At 39.2% G+C, this 18,841-nt stretch overlaps 1 protein-coding gene across 11 annotated transcripts in view; it reads left to right on the forward strand.

Annotated features, from left to right (window-relative positions):
• Positions 1–17,978, forward strand: part of tbc1d1 (TBC1 domain family member 1) — a 131,017-nt gene extending 113,039 nt beyond the window's left edge. For all 11 annotated transcript variants that reach the window (XM_008119004.3, XM_008119002.3, XM_016996746.2 and 8 more), the window contains 3 exons: positions 6,419–6,588; positions 10,189–10,359; positions 13,973–17,978. In XM_008119004.3, coding sequence (XP_008117211.2) covers positions 6,419–6,588; positions 10,189–10,359; positions 13,973–14,176 — 545 coding nt within the window. In that variant the 3' untranslated portion in view covers positions 14,177–17,978. The remainder of the gene's footprint in view (positions 1–6,418; positions 6,589–10,188; positions 10,360–13,972) is intronic.
• Positions 17,979–18,841: the final 863 nt, after the last annotated feature.

An 18,841-nucleotide genomic window follows, 5' to 3' on the forward strand; every position in this document is an offset into this window, starting at 1 on the left:
ATTTTTCCTCATAGTCATGCATAATAAAAAACATGAGCTTTTGCTTTACTCATCAATGTCTTGGATGAATGCAAGTAAGCTAAAACATGTGTACTCTGTATATTACCCACACTATATGTTTCTGAATATAGACTTGTTTTTAATTGAAGCACATTTTGTTTTCCTCTTATTGAAGGAAGGCATACTTTCTAAATAAGCATGTACATTTCAAAGAAACTGTGTGTATGAACTAAACATAAACAAGTAGACACATAAAAGAACAGAGATTAGATAGGGAATATGATTTTAAAAACAACTTTGCAACCGTTCAATTTTTCATACAACTTTGTATAAAGAAGATTCTCTCCTCCAAAAGATGAATTGCAAAATTAGCCACATTAGTCTGTTTCAATGTTAGTCCACAGAAAAACCTGTAAATTATACATTTTAAGTTATCATAAGATAATTTGCTGTTTTCACTGAAATACTGTTTCTTGGAAGTCTCCAGACTAATAAATCAACTAATATAGAAACATTCTGTCATACATCTATGAAGGGTTTTTTTTTTACATCATCAAAATTTTTAAAAGGTGTTTAAATAAGCCTGGCAGATATGCTGCATCTTAAGTACATATATGAATCCAATGCTTTCTAGTAATAGTAGTGTTATTGTATATATGATGGTTTTATATAGTGCTTTAACATTATAAAAATGTATTCTCTCAGTAATCCTGAGAAATGAGCCTGAAAATTAGTCAATATTTTCAGGCCTTTTTCTTACTAAGAAATACATATATAGTGTCTTCTTGGTAAATACTGGGTCTTAGAAGGAGCCTCCTCAGTAGATGTCCAGTATTCATAAAAGCAGTCATAAAAATAAAAAAAGAAATGCTCGGAGCCATTATGAGAATGAATTACTCTGTGCCTTTTCAGAATCATTGGTAGAACTAGAGATGAACAAATGATGGTGGAACAAGTTCAAGGCTAGGTTAAGAACTGCACACAGGTCTCCCTACTTCACATATCAGTATCTTGGCTGCTGTGCTACAGAGGTTTCCTGTAAAGCCTGCATTTAAGGATTATTAAATACTGAATTAAAATGGTTTGTGTTGGCAAGAGGACTGTGTTGTACACAAGCACCATTATATGAGGGTCCTCTATGTTCTCTTATTTTCTCATTTGTAAAGGAAATTTGGAAAAAACCATTTTTTGTTCTCTTCCAACATTGTACATAATTTGGTATTTGAGTAACACCGACATTCTTTTGGATATCTATACTGTACAGTTGTTGGCTCACCTCTGAGTAGGCGATTGAACTCGATCTGTTCTTGAAACAATTGCTTTTTTGTTTCAGTGTTTAAACTGACAACAGTGTGGACAACCAAATATTTGTTGTCTCTAGGCCATACTAATGTCCCATTGCCTATCCCTTCTGTATGGAGATATGCCCTGCCATCTGCTTAGAGCAGTGGTTCCCAACCTTTGAGCCTCCAGATGTTTTGGACTTCAGCTCCCACAGTTCCTAACAGCTGGTAAGCTGGCTGGGATTTCTGGGAGTTGAAGTCCAAAACACCTGGAGGCCCAAAGGTTGGGAACCACTAGCTTAGAGCTACAGATAAGTAGTGCAATAAAGCAGGCAATAGTGCTGTGCAGGCCATTCATCATACAGATAAAGTCTCAAGACGGCGATTCTCAACCTGTGGGTCCCAAGATGTTTTGGTCTTCAACTCCCAGAAATCCTAACAGCTGGTAAACTAGCTGGGATTTCTGGGAATTGTAGGCCAAAACACCTGGGGACCCACAGGTTGAGAACCACTGCTTTACCAGATGCAAAGGAAAGTCAAAGTGTTCTCCATAATAGCTCAGGTCAAAGAAGGGAGAGTAAAGATTGTTTCTTTTATTCTCTGCTTTCACCCTGTTTCCCCAGTGCTTTAAAAGGGGGAGTTTCTATGTTTGGGATTGGAAAGAGAAAGGGGGACAAATGGGACAAAGGAAGTATTGGGCTTATCTCAGTTATCACTGTGATGGGCAATTGAGATATATAACTCTGAGGTTATGTAGAAACAAAAAAAATGTTACGAACTCTACCTTCGCTTGGATTGATCTCCAGTTTTTCATATATACTGCCGTTGGCTTCAGTTGTACATTAGCTTCCCTTGGCTGTGCTGTCAACCTTATTTTGCCTAGTTCTCACATGACACGAATGTCTGGTGTTCTCATAAGTTTTGCTCTTAAATTGATAAGTTGATGAAAAATGATATTGTTCATGCTTAGAAGTGGAAGGCTATATCAGACAGATAAATGGCAGTTTTGTCCATTGTTTCATTGAAATCTCATCTGCATTTTGGAGAGTTCATAGAACTGCTCTGTGATCTTGTGTACTCTTTAGAGGTACGCAATATCATGTAGCGGTACATAAATTAAAAACTTTATCCAGATGTAACATTTTGTTAGCAATCAGAAAGCTCAGTTAAAGTGGCAATTGTCAGAATGATTCTGCATAACTGCAGGTCTTACCTACACTGGCCCCAAATCCTGTACTCAACACGAATGACCCGCTGACAATGCCTACCTTGCACAACAGCCTCCAATGAGTTAAGGGTTGCCTAAAACTGACTTTGTTCCACTTTTGGCAAAGTCAGGTGAATATCCAGAGTTTGCTGGAAATTCCAGAATATCCCATGGCTTCATGACTGAACAGTAAGATTGGGTCCAATTCAGCCCAACTCACTCTCCGAATGAACATTGTTGCCATTGCCCTTTCCCTGTGCTGATTTCCCCACTCTTGCTGGCTGATTTCACAGGCATCCCATTTTTACATCTGCAGGGGTTCCTGTGGTGACCAAAGCTCACGGGAAGCTTCATGGCCAGCCAGGAGCAACAGCTTTGACACAAAGGAGGTGACAACCTAGTAGGCCAGATGTGATTCTGAGCCATCTGGACAATAGTTGCAGATTTAGCATGAATCTGGATCTACTTCAGGGCAGATTTACACTGCATTAAACTGCCCCAATGTAGATAAGTCACCAGACTATCTTTTTTTTCATATATTGAAGCACCTGTCCTACTTCAGCCATTCTTGAGAACTCACTTGGGACCAATGTGTTTACCAGTGTCTTTGTAGATGTGTGGCTAGGATCCAGTGAAATCCTTACTGAAAACAAGTACAGGGCAGAAAAGGATTTGATTGAAAGGTTTCTTTAAACTCATCACATTGCCAGGCAGGCTTCCATTTACAGTTCACACAGAACCGTTTGTATGCTTTGTAACCTTTCCTTGAACTCTTAGCTCTCCTTCAACTACCCTCTTCTCAGCTGACTATTTTTATCTGCTGAAGCTGTTTTTCCTTCCCCTGCACTCCAACCCTGCTTAACAACATTCCATTATATCTCATTGGATGGATCCCTCCCAACATTGCATTTAATTCTATTGGCTGAACTGGGAAGAGGGTATATTCCAGTCTTGTCAATCACAAAGCATTTGAATGTCCTTTTTGTGCAAAGTAAAAGTTAGAAAGCCTTTACAGTTGTGACCCCCAACCTGAATATTACCTATAAATGATCACTCATCGATGGAGAAGCAACCAAATTATTTTTCATGCCTCTGAGATCTACAAAAACAAGGAGTTTATCAAACATTGAGAACACCAGAATGTGACAGGTATGAGTTCCTTTTGATGGGCTAATTCTGACACTATAAAGTTCTTGAACTAAGAAATTCAGCTGTTAGAAATTCAGTACTTCTGGATGACAGACAATTATATTTATTTTTAAAAACTCTTTTTAAAATTCACAAAGCCTTTGCAAAACATTACATGCAAAACAGTTGCACATATATTTTCTTAATATTCATAGCTCTATACAAGGTCGGTGCAAATTGTCATGCATCATATATATCATTGCTCAAAAGCCACATGTTCTGGCCTGCCTCCTATTTCTACAGCCCAAGGCAACTGGCAAAACCACCGGATTCATAGTGTAGCAGGGTGTGTGTGTGTGTGTGTAGCACCAAGCATGGTGAAGTTTATTGGACCTTTACAGATTTACCAAACATGGTTGGTGGGCAGCATTCAGCCTGATAAGCCACAACTTGTACCCTATAAATTTCATTTATATTTGCTCCATTTATAGCTGTTATTTTTGGAAAATTTGTTTTAGTGAGGTTAGGGACACATTTCCAATTAGCACCCAGACCCTGAAAAGGTTTAGTGATAGCATTACAGTTAAACCCTGGAGAAATTAAATTTGTTAACATTAAAATATTCAAAAAAATAAATAAAATGAATGCCTTACATTAATTTTTACAAAACAACTCCATAAATCTTAAAAATTGGTGTGTGTGTGTGTGGGGGGGGGGGGGGGACAGCCCCTGGTGTCTGTAGTATGATCGTGAGCAAACTGACACTTAATCAAAATACTATAAGAAAAAATGGATTCCCAAGGGTTTAACTGACAAGTATCCACTAATGGAATAATAACAAGGTATTAGATATCATTAAACATTGTATTTTGTACAATAAATGAATATAAATGTCAGATAAGTAGTTACAAATCACAATCAAACTGTTGCATTCACAGTATGATGAATAGTAGTTGCATTCACAACGTAGTAAGTTTCCTTGTTTATTTTCTTCTTTGTAAAGGATGAGTAGATCCCTGAGGTTACAAATCACAAACTGTTGCATTCACAGTATGATGAATGGTAGTTGCATTCGCAATGTTGTAAACTTCCTTGTTTATTTTCTTAATTCTTCATAAAGGATGAGTAGACCCTTGACCCACACCAGGTTTCGACTACATAGAGTCTTCGTCTAGTGGTAGAGTCTGCAAGTACTGGGTAACATTAGTATAATTACACAACATGTTTTATGGCCTAGTAAAATTAGCTAATATTAATACATACTACTTACTTTTGTTATTTAGTTCAAAAAAATTCAAGAACGTGATCAATGAACTGTAAAATCTTTCATAGATCAAAACACGACAGCAGGTCCTAGTGAGTCAACAGGCTGATGAGGGAATAGGGATTCAGTTTGTGCTTCATGGGGTTACTCGCCCATGAAATCTCAGGTTTATATTGCTGGACTCATCCCTGACCACAGAGGCTCAGGTCTCAGCGGTAGCTAGGAATATATTTGCAGCTTTCAAGTTAGTGTACTAGTTGTGCCACTTCGTGAAGGTGTCAGATATTGTTGTATTGATTCATGCTCAATTCCACCCCACTGGAATTATTCTAATTATTTATGATGAACTGACTTGAAAACTGTTCAGAAATTTCTTCAGGTGCAAAGTGTTGCAGCTAGACTATTTAGAACATTCATCTCCCCCACCCCTTCCTCCTTTTAATGCTTGTTGTTTTTGTTGTTTATTCGTTCAGTCGCTTCTGACTTTTTATGACCTCGCCAGAACTCCCTGTCAGTCATGGCAACCCCCAGCTCCTTCAAGGTCAAGCCAGTCACTTCAAGGATACCATTCATCCACCTTGCCCTGGGTCGGCCCCTCTTCCTTTTTCCTTCCATGTTCCCCAGCATCATCCTCTTTTCCAAGCTTTCCTGTCTTCTCATTATGTGGCCAAAGTACTTCATGTTTGTCTCTAATATCCTTCCCCCCAGTGAGCAGTAATATGGACTGGTTTGATATTCTTGTGGTCCACGGCACTCTCAGAATTTTCCTCTAACACCACAGTTGAAATGCATCTATCATCCTTCGCTCAGCCTTCCTTATAGTCCAGCTCTTGCATCCATAGGTTACTATGTGGAATACCATTGCTTTAACTATGTGGACCTTCATTGCCAGTGTGATGTCTTTATTCTTCACTATTTTATCAAGATTGGTCATTGCTCTCCTCCCAAGAAGTAAATGTCTTCTGATTTCCTGGCTGCAGTCTGCGTCTATAGTAATATTCGCACCTTGAAATATGAAGTCTGTCACTGCCTCCACGTTTTTCTCCCTCTATTTGCCAGTTATCAATCAGTTTGGTTGCCATAATCGGGATTTTTTTTAATGTTTATCTGCAACCTATCTTTTGCACTTTCTTCTTTCACCTTGATTATAAGGCTCCTCAGTTCCTCCTCGCTTTCAGAGCTACAAGAGACTAATATGGCTACCTCCTTGAATATTATCATATTTACACCTGTGTTTTTGTCCAAGAAGCTAAGGGCAATATGTATGTGATCCTCCTGCTTTATTATTTTGGCAAGCTTATGAACTAAGTTGGTATCAGAGAGAACATAAATAGCCAAAACCATATGGTCGGCATTAAGTGTTCATGGCCCAAGTACAACCGTTTGTAAAGTAAGACCGAATCAATTTGTAGAACTGACCCATTGCGGGTGACATCTGGGAGAAAAAAACAAGACACCAGTGATATAGTATCATTCTTTATGATGTATACTTCCTCCATTTCTTATTTTTCTGTTTCTCCCCAATCTGTTTTTCAGACATACTGTTTCTTCATGGACCAGAGGTGATATTTAAAGTGGCTTTAAGCCTACTGGGAAGCCATAAGCCATTGATTCTGCAGCATGAAAACCTGGAAACTATAGTTGATTTCATTAAATGTATTCTTCCAAACCTTGGCTTGGTACAGATGGAAAAGACAATTAATCAGGTATAAAACTGATTAGTGTTTGGGGATATGTAAAATTATGACTGGATATTTTTTCCCCTTAGTTGAGCTAGTTTACCATAATTTAGCTACGAAGGTTTTTATTTAATGCACAGGCAAAGTATTTTTAGAAAGTGGCCTGTTCTAATGTAGTGTTTGTTTAATAATTTAATTGAATTTCCTACTGCGTTTTGCTGGTAAGTTTTGTTTATTTGAACAATGGAAATACTTTGGATGCTTGAGCAATGTATCCTGTGGATAGGAACCAACACTATGAGAGTCTAGCCAAAAATTATAACACAGCACTTCCTGTAAACAAAATATGGCATACCTTCATCAAAAAATTAAAACCAATACAAATGTATTTGCTTTATAGCAAAATATTTATAGAAAAGAAAAAAAATAATGATAAATACATTGCAGATACTGTAGCCAGAAAGATATAATACATATATAATAAAATCTGTAATCAGTATATTGTGGCTTGTTAGCACATGCCATCATGCAAAATTAACTCTCTCTCCCCAACATTTTGGCCTCTAACCATCCAAGATCCAGCATAGAATAGTGGTTTGAGTATTGGATTATGACTCTTTGTAACTAAGGTTCAAATCCCTTTTAGCCATGAATGGCTGTTGGGTGGCCTTGTACAAGTCATAGTGTCAGCCTCAGAGGATGCCAATGGAAAACCTACAGTGCCAAGAAAACCAATGATATGGCCACCATAAGTTGGAGCGGCCTTGAAGGCATCCAACTGCAACAACGTCAGTATTCCCCCATGAATCCACCTCCAAGCTTCTCCTACCTACATCTATCTTTCTCTCAAACCTATTTACAAGCTGTATTTGGATTCCATCTCATCTTTTAATTGTTTTTCATCCTTCTGATGTTAAAAGTCCTAGCCTCAAGCTTTCTGGTAGGATGCAAAAATTTGCACTTTTTTTTCATGTGCAAGAACAAAATACTCATTCAGCTCTGCAGGTTTATGAGACATTCGGGACGGATTTTTTAAATTATTATTTAGAGGTTGTTTTTTTTGCAAAATTACATTTTGAGAGGAAAACTTTCTTGCAGAACACGTTTTCTGCAAAACAATTTTCCCATTACTGTTGTTGGCAAAAGCCTGCTTTTTCATACACCTACCCCGCAGTTTTCTCATAAAGATTTTGACAAAAATTGGAGTATTTTTACTTTACTGCTTTTTGTCAAGTTGCCGTCCATGTTCCCCTTTTCTCCTTTTCCTTCGGTAGTCCCCTTCTATAAATAGAGTGAGAAAGCTGTGGCTCATCAGATGCCATTTTACTAAAAGCTCCCACCAGCCCTAAAAAACATGGCCAATACTGGTGAGTTGTACATCTGGAAGTTCACAGGCTCCTCATTCCTGACATATGCAACCCAGCTGAAATGTAGAACTTTAGTCCTATCATTTAGGCAAGGTGGATGATCAGTGTAACAGCGCTATGTCCTACTATATTGAAGGCACAGCTTGTTATCATCTGTGATTCAGTGTAACATGGACATTTCAGATGAAATACCATTCTTCAAAAACCATTCGGATGTTAGCCATCAAATACCCAGACCTACATTATCATAGTGCTCTTATTCCATTTTAATAACTATGACAACATTATGTGGAAATCTGTGGTTTGTCATTTAGCCCAAGAGCTCTCTGGCTTAGAATTCCAAAGTTCACCTAGGATTCCATATAATCTTGCCGTGGTAATTAAAGGGGAATAATAGTGCTGTCACAGTGTAGTACCCTAACTCAGTTATTCTGAAATATATAAGCATATTCTACTTTGTTCAGTATTTACAAAATATGACGATTATACTTCCGTATAATCCAGTATCTGATCCCAGATTATTTGCTTCAGACTGATTATATGAGTCTACATTACCATATAATTCCATTGTCTGGGATCAGAAATGGCAGCGTAGATGAGGCTTTAAGGTCATTGTTCAAGAAGTTTCCAGTTTATGGTGACACTAATGAAAACCTATCATAGGATTTGTTCAGAGAAGATTCACTTTTGCCTTTCTCTGAGAAAATGTGATTTGCCCAAAGTCACCCAGTGGGTTTCCATGGCTGAACAGAGATTCAAATCCTGGTCTTAAAAATAATAGTCCAATGCTCAAACCACAATGCCAAGTTGGCTTTGGTTTCTTATGGAGAATAGCCAATTGACAATCAGAATTAAAACAGGCGCAGTGAATCAGTTACTGAAAGATGAGTAAGTTCTATTGATCCAGTGGACCTACTAGAATTAGATTCAGACCCATGATCCAACTTAGGATTCATGTGAGAACAAGAAAAATGTAAAATGATTTCCCAACAGGCTTTCTATAATCACCATCATCATAATTTTTTTTTCGTGTCAGGAGCAACCGAAGTTGCTTCTGGAGTGAGAGAATTGGCCGTCTGCAAGGACGTTGCCCAGGGGACGCCCGGATGTTTTGATGTTTTTACCATCCTTGTGGGAGGCTTCTCTCATGTCCCCACATGGAGCTGGAGCTGATAGAGGGAGCTCATCCGCACTCTCCCCAGGTGGGATTCGAACCTGGCAACTTTTAGGTCAGCAACCCAACCTTCAAGTCACTTAGTCCACTACGCCATCTGGGGGCTCCATCATCATAATAATATGAGGGCTATCCACAAAGTAGGTTACATTTTGGATTTTAAAAAGGACAAAGTATAGGAGAAATCATTTACAATATGCAGCTGAAAGACACATCCCAATACTACAATCTCACGTAATCCCCATTGAAATCTAGGCACGTCTCATATAGATAAATGAGTTTGAAAAAGTCTGCCCCAGTAAATTTGCCGCCTCTTTCCTCCGTTTCCAACAATGGGGGTGTGGCTGGCAGCGCAGCCAGCTACACTGCAGGAAGGGAGAAGGGGGAAGAGCTGAGGACACAAGAGGGGAATTTACTGGAGCAGTACTTTTCAAACTCATTTATCTATATGAGACATGCCTAGATTTCAATGGGGATTACATGAGATTGTAGTATTGAGATGTGTCTTTCAGCTGCATATGGTAAATGATTTCTCCTATACTTTGTCCTTTTTAAAATCCAAAACGTAACCTACTTTGTGGATAGCCCTCATACTTTATTTATATTCCGCCATATCTCCCCAAGGGGACACCAGGCAGATCACAGTACACATACACAGCAAACATTCAATACTGTTTGGAGAACAGAATAAGACGGAGAAGGAGATATGTAGTCTTGAAGTCCAGTTTTTTGGTGCCTTGAAGGTTGAGGTTGCACTCAGGTTCAGTCACAGGGGGTGCTGTTGTTTCATTCTCTATGGCGAAGAGCCATCAGGACTTCCTCCTTCCACCTTCCTCTCGGTCACTGAATTTCTGGTCTTGTTATTTATGATGCCATAAATACCTCCTCCACAATTTGCTAATTTCTATACTTACAGTTTATAAGCTGTTTTCGAACTGTTTAGGTAAACAGTGAGCTGGGCTCACCCCTACCAGGCTTTGAACTGGCCACCTTTTGGTTGGTAGATCTTATTACTGCTGGTGATTTACCAGCCCAATGTATGTCTGTTTTTTCTGTAACAAAAAAAACTGCCTTTTCTTTTACTAGGTATTTGAGATGGATATCTCTAAACAACTTCAGGCTTATGAAGTTGAATATTATGTACTTCAGGATGAACTGATAGATTCTTCTCTCAGCGACAATCAGAGGATTGATAAGTTAGAAAAAGGAAACAATAGTTTACGTCAACAAAACATTCGCCTCCTTGAAGAGTTACAGGTAACAGTTGTGCATTGTTGAATGCATATTAAACTCGATTAGCAATCAGGCAGCTGCTGTCTGCGTAGACATATTTATTTACAGTGGGATGTAACACTTTTCTGTGTTTGAAAAAATAGTGAAAAACAAAATAGCCATTGGGTTTGATACCATGTTAAAAACAGAACTCTTAATAAATACTTTGAATAATTAAAGGTTTATCATGTTGGATTATCTCCTGAAGAAGCCTTTCATGTGTGTGTATGTGCCTTGAAGTTGCCAATTGACTTACGATGACCCCATAAATGTCATAGGTTTTTATTAAGGCAACGAATACTCAAGAGGAGGTTTTGCCATCTCCTCCTCCTGAAATATAGCTGACAGCACCTGGTATATATGAGTAGTCTCCAATCCAAGTATTAACCATGGTTGAACCCCGGTGGCGAAGTGTGTTAAAGCACTAAGCTGCTGAACTTGCAGACCGAAAGGTCCCAGGTTCAAATCCTGCCAACCTAGCAGTTCGAAAACATGCCAATGTGAGTAGATCAATAGGTACCGCTCCGGCGGGAAGGTAACGGTGCTCCACGCAGTCATGCCGGCCACATGACCTTGGAGGTGTCTACGGACAACACTGGCTCTTCGGCTTAGAAATAGAGATGAGCACCAACCCCCAGAGTCAGACATGACTGGACTTAACGTCAGGGGAAACCTTTACCTTTACTTGAGCCTGCTTAGCTTCCAAGATCGATGGGATCTTGTGTATTACATGTATTGTGCCTCTAATCATGCTGCAGTATTAAAGAATTCCTATTCCAATTTAAATTCTATGGCTGCATCCTGTATAATACTGGGATTTACTATTTTAAATTCTCAGCCTTCTCCCATTAATAGGAAAAACTACCAGAGACAGAGTCTCAAAATATGAAATCAATGTCAGCAGAATGTAATTGTTAGCACCCATGTGTAAAACCTAAAAGCAGCAGGAAGTGGCAATTGCTTTGCTGCTTATTTATTTGGCAAAATTGTAGGAGAACTCAATTAAACAATTACTGAAGAATTAATTATCAGCAGTGAGGCTTTGTTGGAATGTTTCTCTTCCTGAAACATGTGGCTGTTGTTCAGAGTGTCACTGCACTTCCAGACTGTTAAGGGCGCACCCAATACTGTAGAATTAATACAGCTTAACACCCACTTTAACTGTCCTGGCTCAATGCTGCGGAATCGCGGGAGTTGTTGTTTGGTGAGACACTAGCGCTTCCTTGCAGAAAAGACTAAAGACCATGTAAATCTGAAATTCCCATGATTCCATAGCATTGAATCATGACAGTGGTGTAAAACTGTTTTAGTGTAGATGCAATCTTAGACACTCTGATCCAGAGTCTCAACTGTAGTAATGTTGATATTGTTGCTGTGTGCCTTCAAAACATTTCCAAATCACCCTAAGGCGATCCTATCGCAGAGTTTTCTGGGGCTTTGCTATTGATTTTTTTTGGAATTAACATAGAATTACTTCAATACATGTAAATATCAGTAAAACATATAAACAGAGTCCTTGAAACTCAAAGTGCTCTGAGAAGGCTGCTTTCTCTGTGTACAGTAATGAGGAAGGTTTTCTCTTCCTAACCCCACTACTAAATGATTGAAGGCATAATGGTCAGAAACACAGCCTTTAACCAAAATAAGTAAAATGTATGTAATTTCAAAAACATTTTAAAGACTTAAAACGAAAGTGGAGCCCTTGAGTGTTCGATCAGTTTAGAGCATGTGTAGAAGGAAGTTGAGGTTAAGGGAATACTTTTATGAGCCCCTTAGTCAACAGTTTTTATGTTATGACATCAGTCGAGGTGCCTGAAATTACTGCTCAAATTATATGCAAAGCAGTTATGTGTCTGTTATTTCCTATTTTGGATGTGTTCTACCTGGAGATCAAAACCAAACACTGAAAAAAAAATAGGGAAAACCCCGCATCGTGCAGGTTAATGTTCTAAAGTGAAAGCTTGTGAATAATGATAGACAAGAAAGCTAATTTCTCAGTTTCTTTCAGACATAATGTTTCGTCTGAGTCATGATTCATATATCCTTATCTCAGTATCCACGTAGCTCATACTTAATGTAGTTCTAGATGAACAATGCCACTTAATTAAAATGTCTTGGCTAATAAATGTAAATGTCTATTACTCAGCCTGGCATAGATTTATTTGTTTTTGTAATTTTCTACTCTCTGTTAGGTTATATAGGCAGAAGTTGTTTTAGATGTTAAAGAAACAAGATTTGAGAGGGATGGGGAGAATATGTTAGAAATGAAATCAGATTTATTATTGACCAACTTGGGTACCTGGTGTTGTCCGGGTTATTTGAAAAAGTGAATTGTGGTTGTGGGTGAGGTTGTGGGTGAACTACAACTCACATCATGCCAAGTTAACCCGAGAAACTCCATACTTAAAGTTTGGTATGTTGGGTAAGTTTGCTCTATGACTCATTGGTGGGGTTCAGTATGCTTTCTGGCTGTAGGGTAAACTATTCTCACTGTGGTGAGTCAATCTCCTTAAGCCCCTCCAGTAGGTTGAGTTAGTCATGGGGGTTCTGGGTGCCAAGTTTGGTCCAGATTCATAATCTGTGGAGGTCACGGTTTCTCTGGTTGTGGGTGAACTACAACTTCCCGAAAGGAAAGCCAGTCCCCCCAAACCCCTCCAGTAATTACATTTCGGCATATCAGGTATTTTTGCCAAGTTTGGTCCAGATCCATCGGTCTTTGGTTTCATGGTGCTCTCTGGATGTAGGTGAACTACAACTCCGCCAAATCAATGTGAATTTCTCCCAAAGATCTCCAGTATTTTTTGCTATCATGGGAACTCTGTGTGCCAAGTTTGGTCCAATTCCATCGTTGGTGGAATTCAGAGTGCTCACTGACTGCAGGTGAAATTTAAATCCCAGTACGTAGAACTCCAAAATGTTTAGGCCAATTCCTCTCAAAACCCACCAGTATTCAAAATTGGGCATATCCGATATGCATGCCAAGTTTGGTCGAGATCCATCATTATTTAGGTTCATAGTGCGCTCTGGATGTAGGTGAACTACAACTCCTATAAATCTTTCCAAAGACCTCCAGTATTATTTGTTGGTCAAGGGGGTTCTGTGTGCCAAGTTAGTTCCAGGTCATTTGTTGGTGGAGTTCAGAGTGCTCTTAGATTGCAGGTGAACTATGCATTCCAGTCCCTACAACTCCTATAAGTCATAATAATAATAATAATAATAATAATAATAATAATAATAATAATAATAATAATACTTTATTTATACCCCACCACCATCTCCCCAACGGGGACTCAGGGCAGCTTACATGGGGCCATAAGTCATGGCCCAATTATTTCCTATGTCATAGAACTGGGGGGGGGGGGGAGCTCACAGTTTCTGTAGTGCCCCAGTGTTCATTCAGATTTTTATGCATGCAAGATGAAATTCCAAACCTATATGCATGTTAATGAATTAATGAGATCTACGGTCTTATTTCTGCACTTGGTTGCTCAATGCGTTACTTTTAGTTTGAAGTATGGAAATGTGCTGAGTGAGCAGTGCATATGTTCCTTCCTTCTTCACAAACACTGTCCTTGCATTTCCTGTTTTGTTCACTAAGGTGGCAAATGCCAAGATCCAAAACCTAGAGGGCATTATTGAGACACTGCTGAACAATGAAAGCAAGCAGAAGCAGACAATTCTCACTCTCGAACTGGAAAGGAAAACACTGCTAGAGACAGTGGCAGAGCTGCGCATGGGCTCACCAGTTCCCAGCAGGAAATCTCTTCTAACTCGACAAGAGCATTTAGATGCTTCCAACTGACAGTGAAAAATACCATGGAGGTGGACAAGGGAGAATCATCTGAAATCATCATTGGAAACATTCACATTGTTCATGCCTTAACTTTGGTTGAATGAACCAAAGACTTTGCACAAAAGAGAAGCATGTCTCTAGCAGAAATAAACGCCTGTTTGTTCTAATTTTTTTACTGATATATATATATATGCAATATAATGAGCAGGAAAAAACATTCTGCTGCCTTTCTTCTTTATACATTGCCAGTCCATTTTAAACATTTTTGGTTCTAAACTCCACTGTTACGTGCTTTTCTACCAAAGGGCTTCATGTTGCTTATACAATGAACATTTGAAAAACTCCTCTTAAATTATCACATGATGCAAAGATGCTGAAGAATTGCAGCACTGGAGCTCCTGAACTGATTTCTTACATCTATTTAACAAGCTACAAAATATTCATATGCAATTTGAATTTTTATGTTTGTGATATTTTTCTTGCTCTTTGCCTGAAATGGAATTGTGTCCTGTTTATTCATATTGAGCTTTTTAAAATGTCATATTGCTTGAAGATATTGACAGAGTGAACTCCAGCAAGCCAAATTTTGTTAAGTAACATTTGGGGTTGCATTCTGTTGTTAGAAATGTTGTATTTTAATTGAATGGGGTTTGGTTGGCATTTAACATCTGGCATTATAGTTTAATGTATCAAGCTTAGATCGTCACTACTTTTCTCCCCCTCTCTAATGTATACTGGCAAGGTCTGATACTCTCACATCATTATGATGTGTCATGCCTTAAAATGTTATTTTATTTATTTTTTAAAATCGTGTGTTTGTAAGCTTTTTGTTCCCAAGTGGAAATGTAATAATTATTTGTTTTAGTGTTAAGAATTAATTGGACAGAAATGGCCAATTTGATGCAATCTTTTCATATACAGTAGAATCTTACTTATCCAACATAAACGGGCCAGCAGAATGTTGGACAAGCGAATATGTTGGATAATAAGGAGGGATTAAGGAAAAGCCTATTAAATATCAAAGTAGGTTATGCTTTTACAAATTAAGCACCAAAACATCGTGTTATACCACAAATTTGACAGAAAACGTAGTTCAATACACAATAATGCTATGTAGAAATTACTGTATTTATGAACTTGTCACCAAAATATCACGATGTATTGAAAACATTGACTACAAAAAAGGATTGGATAATCCAGAACGTTGGATAAGCAAGTGTTGGATAAGTGAGACTCTACTGTATTACCTTTTGTAATTGTAGAGATTTGTTTGGCTGGTTGAAAGACACACTTGTAGCACAATCGTTTCTATGCCTTGCTTAGGGACAGTATGTAGGACTGAAGCTGTACACTGAATTTGGATGCAGATTATAAAATATTATTACGGATTCTTCCACCAAGGGCAAGTCTACACAGGAAAAAAATTGGACTTAACTTGAATTTGGCTATCCCTATGATGTATGCCAGGCATGGGCAAACCTTTTTGCTTTGGGACCACATTGTGGGTCCAGCCAGAAGGGCCAGGCGAGGCTGGGAGGGAGGATGGCCAGGCACATGATAGGCAGAGCAGGCCCGAGAGGGGAGAGCCCAGGAGAGGACAGGGTTAGGATTGAGCAGAGTAGGGTCCGGGTTATCCTCAGGTTGTCCTCCCAGGATAAGGACGGAGCTGCTCACCACATCCTTATGCCGGGAGGAACGCGGGACACATGGCAACTGCCCCAATCCTCCTCTCCTGATCCTCCAGCTGTCCTCTTGGCATTATGGCAGGAGAAGGATGAGACAGACGGTAGTTGAGAGTCCTCAAGAGAGCGCTCAGCTGCCGCATGCTTTCCTTGAGCCATCGTTCTGGCATAAGGATGGGCCGTTTGTACCATCTTTATGCTGGGAGGAGGGTAAGACATGCAGTGGCTGAGAGTGCTCCAGAGGGCTCTCAGCTGCTGCATGCATTCCTCCCCCGTCTTTTTGGCATAAGGACGTGTTGGGTTGCCATGTCCTTAGGCCAAGAGGACAGAGAAAATGAGGAGGGCCTAAGGGAAGCACTCAGAGAGCCGCATCCAACCCCTAGGCCTTAGTTTGCCCATGCCTGATGTATGCTGACTACCAGTGAGTATTATGGATTTTATTGCTTCAGGCAAAATCGGGATATTCCAGAGCTTGCTGGAAACTCTCAAGTATCCTGAGACTTTCGCAGCAGTTTGGACAGTTAAATCAGATCGTATTCAGCCTGATGCACTTTTCAATGGACATTGTCCTTGCCACTCCCATCTGGTCACAAAGTTTGTGCAAACACCTCTTCTTCACAATCACATCTATGATTGCCCACACTACCAGCAAGGAGGAGAAGGGCTTCCTAACTCAGGCACCTTATTATAACATTACAGACACAACAGCCAGATGCTTGCAGAGAGCTTTATGGCAGGCTAGGAGTGGCAGTGGTGGTGACATTGGGAGAAACGTGATGGGTCTGGCAAAGGTTGATACATTCTCGTCCTGACCATGTGGACACCAACACAGTGCTGTTGTGGATTAAGCCCAGTGCATGTGTCCACCATCATGGCCACATTGGGACCCGTCCACAACATAAATGTGTTTGGCTGGTTATATGAAAAGCTCACAGCAACCCAATGAGAGACATACTTGTAGCACAATCCTCTATATCAGAGTTTCTTAAACTCTGCTCCTCCAAATGTTTTGGACTTCAGCTCCCACAGTTCCTAACAGATTGTAAGCTGGCTAGGATTTCTGGGAGCTGAAATCCAAAACACCTAGAGGAGCACAGTTTAAGAAACTCTATGTAACTTGCTTAGAGATAATGCTGTATTTCTAAGACACACTTTCCCTCATGTAAACATATCTAAAAACAGGCTGTGTCTTAGAATCACCCTTTTCCTCAATTATTTTGCATATTCCCCAAAATTTTGTTTTTATGCAGAAACCTCCAAGTTAGATCATTATCACTCCATTCTGCTCTTGCTATTCCATTGTAGAATAAAATGGTGCATTTTGCAAGTGTTTTCCCACTGTTATTTCATTATACTTTTGCTAACTCAGTGACAATTAGGAAGTTTTGGTTGTACCTCTGAAACTACCTACATAAAATGTGTTTTGTTTATTTTGATCTCTTATTGCATATTCAAATGCTGTCAATAAGATTGCACTACAAAGCCACATTGAAACAAAAACTTATTGTGTATGCAGATGAAATTCTTAAAAAATATTCTGAAATGTATTTTTTATAATCAAAGTTGGTTTTTTTGTGGTGGTGGTAATGAAATTAGTGTGTGTCTTATAAGCTATGATGTCTTAGAATCGGAAAAATATGGTATATAAAAATTTAATTTTTAGTAATCAAAAGATTGCACAAAATAATCTACTAGCTATTTGAACAGTGGCATACACAAAGAACTCCCCTCAGCACTGGGATATTTATAGGGGCTTGACGGGACACACTGAGTGGCTAATTTCCCAGCATTTACCATTTCATCTTCTGCAAGAAACAGCAGCAGTTTTGGTTTTTCTGTTTTTCTTGTCATGTTGTGAATGACGGGCATCACCACAATGTCTGTTAGTTCTCACTGAAATGGGAGCCTGAGGAGAACTCAGGCAGGGGAGAATCTTTTTAAAATCCCACCACTGCCACCAATTGAGGAGAACTCAGGCAGGGGGGAATCTTTTTAAAATCCCACTGCTGCTACCAATTGCGAAGATGTGGAGGTGGAGGTTGTTTTTATTAATTAATTATATTTATATTATTGTTATATATTTTATATCCGCTGCCACCAGTTATTAAAGATGTTTTATTTAAAAGCTACCACCAGAGGTAAGGATGTTTATAATGCGGCCACCAGATGTTAAGGGGATTATCAACTCTTGCCACCACTAGAGGCAAAAAGAGGAGACTTTTTAAATTTTATTTTTCTTCTTTCTTGTTTGCTTTTTGATGGTAGTATATAGGTCAGAGACTGAGATGTTAAAAAGAACAATAACACGTTTATTCAGGCACAAGCTTAATGGTTATAGTAACTTCTTTTTAGAGGCACTTGGATTAACTGTTGCAAAGCTATATTGAGGTGTTTCAAACTTCTTAAAATGTCACTTCTTTCCCTACTGCTTTAACTGCAGTCATCCTGTGAATTACAATCACAGCCTATCTGTTCCTTATCTGGAAACAGACTACCTTAAAATAAGTCACCAAACTTATTTTAAACTGGCTCAAATAAGCACTTGAGTCTCCCTGATCCTCCAATTGAGAATCAGTCTTAACTGTACCTCAGCAGGGCACAGACTAACTTAAAATAAGTCACCAAACTTATTTTAAACTGACTCAAAATCAAACGTTGAGTCTCCCTGATCCCTTCACTGAGGATCAGTCTTAACTGTACCTCCTCAGGGCACAGACTAACTGCTCTTTTTCAAACCTGCACTTCTCCACACAAAACGACAGTTGGCTCCGCCCACTTCTCCATGGCAACCAACTCATGAGTGCAGAGTAACTGAAATACTGATCCTTTTAAAACACAATTAAACATGGCATCTGTAAACTAAAAAAACACACTTCGTTATAGAGCCCATCATGCTGAAGGTCTTCATCAACTGTTAACTTCCCTTAGCTGCTCAGTCTCTTGATGGGAGCTCTTCTCTGGATCCAGCAGCTTCTCCAAGTCTGACTCTACT

The sequence above is a fragment of the Anolis carolinensis genome, chromosome 5 (genome assembly GCF_035594765.1).
Source record: "Anolis carolinensis isolate JA03-04 chromosome 5, rAnoCar3.1.pri, whole genome shotgun sequence".
In the NCBI taxonomy this organism is placed as follows: Eukaryota; Metazoa; Chordata; class Lepidosauria; order Squamata; family Dactyloidae; genus Anolis; species Anolis carolinensis.